We start from the raw sequence: 11,790 nt of genomic DNA on the forward strand, positions 1-11,790 counted from the left end.
CATGCAGTGATAATGGTTGAAATCGCCCTAAACTCTAGACCCAAAACTGAAGAGCCAGTGCTCAAAACAACGAGATATTATAATAAGGCTGACTGGGAAGCCATCAGGGAACTAATTAGAGATGCTCCATGGAAAAATATTTTCTCTCTCCCTGCTGAACAATGTGCAAACGAGACCACTGACTGGTTCAAAACTGCAATCGAAGCGCATGTTCCCATGCGGAAATTTTATAGTAAGCCCCACTCTCCCCAATGGTTTACGTCGACTTGTGCAACTGCCATTACTCAAAAGCAGCATGCATACCATAGGTTTAACCGACATAAGTCCAGTTCAAACAGACTGAAGTATATAGAAGCTAGAAATAACGTTAAGAAAGAAATAGCGACAGCTAAGAGAGAATTTACGGAAACCACTAAAAAGCGCATCGAAGCACAAAAACTAGGAACTCAAGACTTCTGGAAAATCTACAACAGTGTAGTAAATAATGGGCAATCAACAATTCCCCCACTAACCAACAATCACGAGGTTGTCTCCTCAGCAACCGACAAGGCTAACATGCTTGCCAGTCGGTTTGCCTCAAACTCCACACTGGACCCTTCCAACCACCCCCTACCTGACTTTCCTATGTGGACAGACGCCACACTAGACGATCTGAAAACCACCCCTGCTCAGATGCATGCTATCATAAAAAACCTTGACACCTCAAAAGCATGTGGACCCGATCTTATCCCAGCTGTGCTATTAAAAAAGTGCTCAGCCGAAGTAGCTCCAGTTCTCTCCAAACTCTACAACAAATGTCTTAATGAAGCTTGCTTTCCGGGCTGTTGGAAAACTGCTTCTGTTGTACCAGTATTCAAGAATTCTGGCGAAAGGACAGACCCATCAAATTATCGCCCCATTAGCCTCCTCCCACTTTTTGCCAAAATATTTGAGACCATAATTAACCATGCTCTAGTCCATCATCTTATAGATGCTAAACTACTGACTGACAAACAATATGGATTTAGACAAGCCCGTTCCACAGCAGACATCCTCACTGTGATCTCTGAACGTATATACCATTCACTGGACAAAGCGGGGGAAGGCAGAGCGGTAGCTCTAGATATATCTAAGGCTTTTGACAGGGTATGGCATGAGGGTCTCCTCAGTAAAATCAGATCATACGGTATCACTGGTAGAATACTTAACATAATTAAATCCTTCTTAGATAAGAGAAAAATCCAGGTAGTCCTCGACGGTCGCACATCTAAACAATATGATATAAATGCGGGAGTGCCCCAGGGTTCTATCCTTGGACCTCTATTGTTCCTGATATTCATAAATGACCTCCCCGACAACATTGCCTCTGAGATGGGTATATATGCTGATGACACTACACTCTATGGCAGACACGACAGGAAGACGAATGAACACATTTCTAAAGAAATGGCAGAAACACTAGAGGAAGACCTCCAATCTGTAGTGGAATGAGGACAAAAGTGGTTGGTCGCGTTCAATGCTGCCAAGACTAAACTAGTTTCATTCAATAATTACAAGAAACCCTCTCTACCACCCATAGCAATGGCCAGCGACTCTTTATCTGAGAGTTCATCTTTCAAACTCCTTGGCCTAACGTTCACAGGAAACATGAGTTGGAACAATTACATTGAAGGCATTGCCAGGGCCGCTGCAAGAAAGGTAGGCTCTCTCTACCGTGCTAGAAAACTACTAACACCCGAAAGTATCCTGTACCTCTATAAGGCCACCATTCGCCCATGTATGGAGTATTGCTGCCACATCTGGGCTGGTGCATCTGCTACTAGTCTCTCGCTCCTTGACAAGGTTCAAAAGAGAGTCGCAAACCTGATGGGCCCTGAACTGGCATCTAAGCTTCAGCCTCTGTCCCATCGACGAAATGTTGCATCCCTCTGCCTTTTCTACAACTATTTTAGTGGTGAATGCTCTGACGAACTGCAATCACTTGTGCCCCCACGACGCGAGCACCCTTGACAAACCCGACAGGCTACTAAATCCCACCCCCACACTGTAGAGATCCCTAGATGTAAAAGATCTTTTTACTCCAATAGTTTCTTCCCCAGAACCACAAGACTCTGGAATTCCATTCCAGGTCCCTGCTTCCCCAACAGTACTGACGTGCAGAAGTTCAAGTGTAACGTGAACCGACACCTTGCTGCCCAAATCCCTACATAGTACCCCAGTAGTTGTTGCCCCTGATAGTAGCCCCCTACACCAAAGTGGCAATTTGCCTTGTTTGGGGTGAAAATGTAATAAAAAAAAAAAAATTATTTATTAACAATTATTCCAATTATTGTAAGTTTAATGTTTAGAACGTTTTGACCATTTTTTTTTTTTTTTTTTTTTTTTTTTTTCCCCACCAAGATATTGTGAAAAGTTTTGGTTTCAGGGAATACAAAGTTAGACTTAAATAGAATTGGTTGAATTGGAACAATTTTTCAAAAACTCATTTTATTTTCTCATAGGCTTTCACAAATTCACCAAAATAAACATTTTTCACAAGATAATCTCTGCAAATATTTGCACGGAGCAAAAAGAAAAAATGCTCTAAACGAGTTATAAACATTCATACATCAAACTTGTAAAAATAATTGGGAAAAAAAATGAAAATAAAAAAATATAAGAAAATATAACAAATGTTGATGGCTCAACAAAAAATTAAAAATCAGCCATTTTTAAATGCATATGGAATAAACTCACACATAGACAAAGTTCTTATATGTATCTATACTCCTATAAATTCGGTTTTCTTTTGTGTATATTGATATTCATATTAAAAACCCTATTTTCTATTTATTTAAAAAGAAAATACAATTTTCTTATATATGGCTTGTTGAATTGCATTCACTAGCAAAAGATTTAGCTAATTTGCATATTCTTTTAAACATTCATTTTAATTAATTCCCTATTAGTTTTTTTGGTTTTCTTATGGGATGATCATCTTCAGTTAACTATTACGTGTAATTGTATTCATGCAGATATTCTACATAATTTATACTTGCATAATATTTGCGTAAAAAGTTTATAGTAAACACAAAATTGTTTCCATATATATATTTATGTATGCGTATGTATTTTTGTTTAATCTGTCGATCTAGATATCTAAAAAAAGTGAATGTCTGTATCTGTGTACATTTTCCTATGCAATAACTCTGTCAATTTTAAGTCTACAGACTCGAAATTTGATACACAGGGCACTGAGATTTGGGAAAATCTTTGTAATCGATTTTCGGCCAGGAATTTGGCTGTTAAGGGGCCGAAGTTCAACTATTTGACCTTTGAGAACTCTACCAAACTTCGCCAATTTTGGGTCTAAACAGTTGGAATTTTAGATATAGGTTCCTTGGACATGGATCTAACTTAATAATTTGATTTGAGCCTCAAACAAATGTTAAGGGGTCATAATAGGGGTCAAAGTTAAAAAATTGACCGCCTTTTGTTTTTGTTTTTTTTTTCCTTTTTTGCTCAACATACCCCTCCAAACCCTCGGGCAACGCCGGGCCGAAATGCTAGTATATATGTATAAGAACTTTGTCTCTGTGTGAGTTTATTCCGTATGCACTTAAAAATGGTTGATTTTTAATTTTTTTGAAACTTCATGTGAACGTACTCGATGTGTCTGAAAGTGTTTTGTATCTGAATATCTCTAATAAGTATTGAAAATCGATAATCGAAAAAAAAAATCTGATTAAAGAAGTCTGATTTTGACCAAACTTTTCTACAACCTAACATAAGTGCATTTGAGGTTTTATTCCTACACAGAAAAGCTCACCCTATAAAATCAACTATAAATTCTTTTATAAGATGGGCGCATTCAAAATGAATGTTTCTTTTTAGAGCACAACTGAACCATGATACTTGACTTTTACATTTTAAACTTTAAGTGAACCCATTATTTACAGATAATTTTATAAATTCAACAGATTTTCTACAGTGCAGTGTAGACTACGATGTATTGTGGACTAATTCACTGTGCTCAGACTTGTAAAGTCTTCGTCCAAGTACAGTGCAGGGCCGGGGATCCCTAACTAGAGCAGGCAATCAATCAATTCTAAAAAAAAATGGTTGATTTCACAGATTTTGATAACAATAAAAGTGAGGGGGGTCGGACATGTATGGATCCTCATTCAATCTCGGAAAACGTGGGGTCTTCTTGCTTTTCCCTTTTTTTTTTTCATTTTTCTTAAGCTTTTTCTTTTAGGGGATGGGACATCCAACCAGATGTCTGACATTTACCCCTATTTTAGTGAGTCCAACCAAGAGATCTTTTCAGGATTCTAGCCGTCCCTTTCAGTGCAATCGTTTGTATTTCACTTGCACTTGGTTCACCGGGTATGCTTGCTATGTACTTTTTAAAGTTCTTTTTCATAAGCCCAGTTGCTCCTATGATGACTGGTATAATTGAAACGTCTTTTAATTTCCAATTTCGTTTCATATCATACATAAGTCCTTGATACTTTGTTATCTTTTCCCTCTCAGCTCTGTTAAGCCCTGTATCATTGGGTACACTGACCTCTATTACGGTCGCTTTTTTGTTTGCTCTGTCCCAAATCACTATATCTGGTTTAACAGCTGCGTTTTCTAGATATGTAGCAGTAGGGATTGTGTGTGTGTGTGTGTGTGTGTGTGTGTGTGTGTGTGTGTGTGTGTGTGTGTGTGATAAAGAGAGATTCAACTTAATCATGGCAATGGTTAGAATCTTTTCAGAATAAAAATTTCTGGTAGCAATAGCGGTGAAGTCTGAACAGTTAAAAAGCTCTGGCCGGAAATCTTATCACAGACTCCAAAAGTTATGGTCCTGGATATGACCTTAAACTATATCCAGTGGTGAGGCCCCAGCTTGCCATGCTTTGGGGCTTGTGGAGCCACCCTTTAATTACCATTGCTCCCAGGTCCACTCTGACCCAAAGTGGTAGTGCTTGTTAGGGTCCCAACTATGGGTTGAATAGAAACCGACTTGAAAACAACAAATATATTCTATTAAAAAATTTTCCTTCCGAATCTTTGGATTCGGCATTAAATAACCCGAAAAGGATTGATATGCCGTAAAGCAAAAACAACTAAACTAAACCAAAAGTTATATATTTTTTTTTTTTTTTTTTATTAAGCCATGCTCATATAATCATTAGTATTAGACGGAGGCTATTAAGCTAATTAAAGATTAGGAACATCACGGTAGTTAGCCAATACAAAACTCAAAAATGTGACCGTGATACATGTTCATTCACACAATTCTGAGGCAGCACATTTAGGATTGCAGAACATGAAATGCAAAAAGAGATTGACGGTTCATCTCTGAGCAAACACCAGTGTGATTATGCAGAAGGTCTAATGTGAATGTATATCATTGCAGGTTTGGTCGGTTCAGCCACAGCACACTGCGGTATTAAAGCATTGCAGTGGGTCAAGAACCGTGAAATAATCTGTAAGGATGACCATGGTAATAAGCCTATGTATGTGGCTTCAATGAGTATATTAATCTTAATCAAATCCATTACATACAAACTTGTGCTTTCTTGAAATATTTGAAATAAATTTCATGCTCACTTTCTTAATTCTTTGTTTATTATTTTGTTATTACTTTTTCTTAATCCCTTCTCTTTCAGTGGTATCCCGAGGTGTGCCATCACTGTCCAAACACGCCAATCATTTTGGTAGGAACCAAGCTTGACCTGAGGGAAGACAAAGAAACTGTGGAAAAGCTGAAAGAAAAGAAGCTGTCACCTATCACTTATCCCCAAGGCTTGGCCATGGCAAAAGAAATCACTGCAGTCAAGTACCTGGAATGTTCCGCTTTGACGCAGAAAGGCCTCAAAACAGTATTCGATGAAGCCATACGTGCTGTCCTTTGTCCCAAGCCAAAACCCAACAAAAGAAATCGATGCAAGATTTTTTAACTTCTGCTGCTCCTGCAAATTACTACAATTACTCCTCCTCCTCCTCCTCCTCCTATTATAACTCTCCTATTACATACACTTGTTGGCAGATGTGCTGTCACATATTCTTATCATTTCTAACTACGAGCAATTCATACGTCCTGACATTTTTCTATTTGTGTATAAAGCAATGATATATTCTGGCTTCCATTCCTACTTTAAGAAAGTTTTTATTTCAGAAGTGTTGCCTTGGGGAAAAAAAAAAAACAAAAAACAAACAAAAAAGAAATATTTAGAAAAAATCAAATTGGATTTTAAACAAAAAAAGTTTATTTCAATGGATAACTTCTGAGAAAGGAATATGATTTATGAGCACAAAAAAAAAAAATTTAAACAATTGTAAAAAAAAAAAAAACAAACAAACAAAAAAAACTTCTATTTCTTTTCTATTTTTTTTTTTTATCTTGGCCCTTTTATTTTCTTTTTTCTCTCTCTTCTTTTTTTTCTTTTAGCAAATCCTGTGCTTTTATTCTGTTTGTCTAGAGCTTTTTCTTAACTGACTGGAAGTTCTAGCTCATTGATTAAAAAAAAAAAAAAATAACCTCTCCCTCCCACTATGCGTGTAAATGATTACCTGTGTGTGTGTGTGTGTGTGTGTGTGTAATGCGTGCATCTATTTATAAATATCTACTCGTATATATGTATAAATCTATGTGCACTTTACACATTTTTTTTTTTCTTTTGTGGATGATGATTTGCAAATGTTCCTCCCTTTTTACAACAATCCCCCCCCCCCATGTTTATAAATTTTTTTTTTTTTTTTTTTTTTTTCATGTGCGGAAGATAACAAAATAAAACAAAAAAACAAAGCCAATTTCCCCACTCATTCGCAATTTCAAGAAATGTCGTATAAACCAGAAAAAAAAAAAAAAAAAAATGGCATTGTAAATTTGAATCTTTTTCTATTTTGGTTACTTCCTAAATATTTTGAAAACATTTTACTTGCTGGCCCCAACTCCATTTCTCAGACTCTCTTTTACACACACACACACACACAAACACACAAACACAGGAAGCAAAGAAATGTCGCAAGATATACTTTTCTTTATTTCTTTACTTTCTTGATCCCCTACCCTTTCCCCGGTTTTTGAGGGTCATATCCCCTCATTCCATGATGCAATAGGAGTTAATCAGAGCATTGAATCAATTGTAAATTCTCTATACATAAAACATTTCTTCCAATTCCATCTCTTTAAGAAATTAAAAGTTTAACTTCTGTTTAAAAAAAAAGAAGAAAAAAAAAAAGCTTTTGTTAAATATCCTCATTCATTGCCAACTGAATTGAATTGTCCGTTCTTTTCTCGGTTTCAATCTTCTCTCTCTCTCTCTCTCTCTGTTAGATTTAAAAAAAAAATTTTTAATTAAAAATATACAACAAATAAAAATACTCGGAAAGAAACCAGCGTATTTCAAAATTTAAAAAAGAAATCATGGAAAGATAAAATTTGTTTTTGTAAAGTGAACCTTCCAGGAAAAAAAAAAAAAATGGATTGCAGAATTATAGGTGTGATTTCCTGTCCCCCCCTCCCTCCTCCTTTTGGTTTCTCATATCTACAGCATGATTATTACCTTATGCTTACATCAATGGTGGAGGTATCTCAGGAAATGCCTTAAATGGATGCTAGTGTCTTCAAATGAAAAGATTCAAGAAAAAAGAACTTAACTATTAAGATTATAAATAAATAATTAAAAAAAAAATAATAATAAAATACTAGGCTTTTTTTTTTTTTTTTTTTTTTTTTTTTGCCCCCTCTATCTCAACGCTTAAATTTAAATGAAAATGTTGAGTTCTATTCCAATTTTTTTTATTTCTAATTTTTAATTTTTTGTTTACAAGCTTCCCGACTATTTCTCCTGGCATTCAAGATATTGACTTTATTTTTAAAACACATTTTCCTTTTTTTTTTTTTTTTTTTCAAAATATTTAATTAAAAAAATGTACTGCATTTTTATAATTCCTGAAGTGATAAAAAAGGACAAAACTTTTCCCGTTATGTAAAAAGAAATTAAACATACCCCCCCTCAAAAAAAAAAAAAAAAAATCATAATCCAACTCCCCCCCCCTCTTTTTTTTTTTTTTTTTATATAATTCAATTGGATAAAAACTTAGTTGGATTTCAAATCACCACAAATCTTTACCTTTTTGTCCCCCCCCCCCAAATTCTTTTGTTGGCCATCTTTCTCCTTTAGTTAAAAAAAAATATATATATTCTGGTCAGTGTGTGTGGGGGGTGCATTCTGTTTTCCTGGAATTTCTGTAAATACTTTTCTCCTTTCTCCCCCCAACCCCTTCTCTTGTATGAGTGCCATTTATCCTTCCTGTACAGTTTGATAAAACCTTACAACAGTTTTTGCTTTCAGGCTTTTGTTACATAATCTTTCTACTCTTATTTTGATATCTACATTTGTTGCTTATCCATACACTTAAAAAAAATGAAAAAAAAAGAAAAAAAAAGCTATTAAAATGCATGGGTTTTCATTTACTTGTTTTTCTTCTAAATTGTAGGCAGTGCCCTGATTAAATCTGTTTTTTTTTTTTAAATTTTTATTTCTATTTGAATTAAGTGTATGTGTGTATATATATATATATATATATATATATATCATACTTTTTTTTTTCTTTTATTTGAGCTCTAATAAGATTTGTTCTAAATTCGCTGTTTTATCCCTCCCCAACATAATTAATTGAATCCATCATCAATTGTTTGCAGTTATAACAATTAATTTGATCCTTGTCCAGACTTCAACCTAATGCAAAAACAAAATACAGAAATCTTTGTACATACCTGCTACAGTACAAAAATATCATATTCCAAAAATCACAAAATTAATCAAGTATTTATTTTTTTTTTACCAAGAAAATCAAATGCTACGGAGAAGCAAGGATAGTGTGTCTTGCTCTGCCATTTTTAAGAAAGGGAGACAACTTTGAACTACTAAGACTAATAGAAATCAAAATCAGCCTTGTAATGGCTATGAATTACTATTAATTAAATAAAATCGTTGAAAAAATGTTTTTTGTTTTTTAATATTAAAAAAAAAAATTACTTGATCAATTTACATGATTTTTGGAATGTAATATTTTCATTCCTTGATAGGTATATACATCAAAGATTTTTCTGCATTTTTGTTTTTAATTAAGTTGAATTTTGGATAATCATTAATTTAATTAATCTTAGATTGCTAAAAAAAAATTAAAATGAGGTCCAAAGGACTAGATTTGATTAAATTTCATTTTTTTTTTTTTTTTTTTTTTTTTTTTTCTGTCTTTTCAATACAGGTATTCAGTAGCGCCTTCAAACACTATCATAATTAATACTACTTTATTTTATTTTTTATCTCAATATCAATAACTAGCTAAGATTATAAGACAAAATTTTTCAGCCCAAGCTATTTTTAAAATATCTGTTCATGAGACTCTTTAACTCTTCAGAAAAGATGCCTCTCTTAGTCACCATAGTTTCATGATAAAACTGGATGCTAATTACATTTCAATACTAATGCTGAACTCTATGGCAATGATTTGTTGCTAAATCTGTTACACGATTGAAGGGAGATAACTGCTGAATAGTATTAATAATAGTTGAAAAGTTGTCATTTTTTAAAACTTTTTATAATGAAAAAAAGAATATTTTAAACGTTAAGAATGTTAAATGTCGAGTAGAAAAACAATGGTAAACATTTTTCTTTCTCCTAACTTCAAGCGGAAACAAAATCAAAGCCTATTCCTTTTTTTTTTTTCTTTTTTTTTCCACCATTTTTTTTTTTTTTTTTTTTTTTAATGACCATGCTATTTTATTTTTTTGAATAATTTGATTCCCCTCCCATCCTTACAATTTAGGACTGATATGATTTCAGTATCGGACAATATATATAAGTGGATATGTATATATATATATTGCCTTTTGTTTTCGGTGTGTGTGTGTGTGATTCAATGGTGTCATTGTTGGCCTGAGTTGATTTCACTTCTGACACTACAACTTCGGGTGGGGAAAATTGAAAAAAACAAAACAAAAAAAATGACCCCATGAAAAAAGAAAAAGAAATTTCTTATCAAGTCATTGAAATTTGTAGAAAGGTATGGTTACACGACCCAACTGCAGTGTATTTCTGCTGTGACTTGTAAAGGAGACTTAGTGGACATTTATTTTGATAAAATAAAGTAACTTTTTAATTTAAAAAAAAAAAAAAAATAATAGTTAGCTCTCCTATATTTGTACATGCTTTTGTTTGTTTTTTGTTTATCTTTCTGTTTTATGCACTCAGCCAGGATCTAAGTTATTTTCTCCAATTTTATGTTTAGTTCACAAAATTTTTATTCTCTCTGCTGCCTTCACCCTCAGTATGGCTACAAGGGTGAAGGCAGCAACTGAGGGAGGGGGTAATGAGCAGTTGCCGCTGATAGCATCGCTAGCTATCCTTCTTTACATTCAGGGTAAATTGTATAGCTGCTGTGTTCAGCAGTGTAATGTTATGACGATGAATGCTGGGCCTTGACCCAACTCTTTCTTACTCAACTGCAGCTCAATGAGAAATCCAGGATCAGATAGATCTGCAACATAAAATCTAACAAAACCGAACACATTAGGTCAGAGGATTTACTGACAGCACTACATTTACTTAGCATAGATTATCTTAAGGACGAATTGATTAAGCTGGTATGGTTACGTTGAGCATTCGTCCTATTTGATAAACCATTGCAGAAGCATATCTTAAATTGCAGGAAGGTTGACTGGTCAAGGAAAGCTGGAAATCATATGATTGGACAACAGCCCAGCGAGAGGAATTTGAAAGCCGTTGAACCACATGAACTAGTGAGTTTTCCTAATATCAAAATATCTGACCCGTGAACATGAGAAAAGTGTATTCGTACTATCTTGATTCTTTGGATTACTGTCTTCATTTTGAGTGCTATTTGTATGTTTCGGTCAATGTAACCTCTGACCTTCTTCAGGTATATGTTGTCAAACTTGGAATCTGCACAGAACTTTAAATGCAATCCTTTATTTAATCCATGGGGGTTACCTGCTCTCCTGTCGGTCATGACTGGATAGAAGTCCTTGCACACCCATAGCATAGTGGATAAAGTTCTTGGTTAAATTCAGTTGTAAATTACCCAAATTGAGAACAATAGTCTGAAGTTTTCAAATAATAGGAATAGCCAATCCTCATCTCAAGAATTCAGAAACGTAAGAGAAAAGTAAATGTTGAATAAAAAGAAATGGTGGTTTGACAACAACAAATGTGTAGGTTTTGTTAGGTTGGCATTTTTCAGGCCTCACTTGAATTTGGAAATTCCTTTGCTGGTTTTGCATCTCTCCATCGAAAAATTTATCTTCTAAAATTAAAGATTATTTTTGTGAATCAAGATGTCGAATTTTGTCATTTGATAGATTTAGATCTTTCTGAGAGTGGATACTGTTGATTCAATGATCTCAGTATTTTAAAAAATTTGTTTTTATTTAATCTAAATATAAACCAAAGTTTTAAAAATGCTAAAGGTAGATTAAAGTTGCTGGATTTTATCAATATCATCTGTTTAAAGTTCACAAATTTATTTGAGAAAAAAATCAATCTAAACATTGAAATGGCACAATGGATAAATGCATTGATCAACAAGTTCTAAGTCACAGTCCAGTCTTCTGAAGGTTGAAGCTTTAATCCGTACGACAATCGATAATAAATAAGACTGACATTACAGTTATGAATTTTTTAGATGAGAGATGATCGTTTGTATTACTTGTTTTGATCAGACTAGTCTCATTTTGAGTGTTATTTGTGCAATGTTGGCTGCCATTTTGAAAAAAAGTTACTGACTTCGTAGATGATTTCATATTCT

At 34.1% G+C, this 11,790-nt stretch overlaps 1 protein-coding gene across 1 annotated transcript in view; it reads left to right on the forward strand.

Moving 5' to 3' along the window:
- Positions 1-10,170, forward strand: part of LOC145280031 (ras-related C3 botulinum toxin substrate 1) — an 88,351-nt gene extending 78,181 nt beyond the window's left edge. Inside the window, exon 5 of the mRNA XM_080131694.1 lies at positions 5,622-10,170. Within this exon, the coding sequence (XP_079987820.1) occupies positions 5,622-5,912 (291 nt within the window). The 3' untranslated portion in view covers positions 5,913-10,170. The remainder of the gene's footprint in view (positions 1-5,621) is intronic.
- Positions 10,171-11,790: the final 1,620 nt, after the last annotated feature.

The sequence above is a fragment of the Euprymna scolopes genome, chromosome 7 (genome assembly GCF_053919585.1).
Source record: "Euprymna scolopes isolate OS-2025 chromosome 7, ASM5391958v1, whole genome shotgun sequence".
Classification (NCBI taxonomy): domain Eukaryota; kingdom Metazoa; phylum Mollusca; class Cephalopoda; order Sepiida; family Sepiolidae; genus Euprymna; species Euprymna scolopes.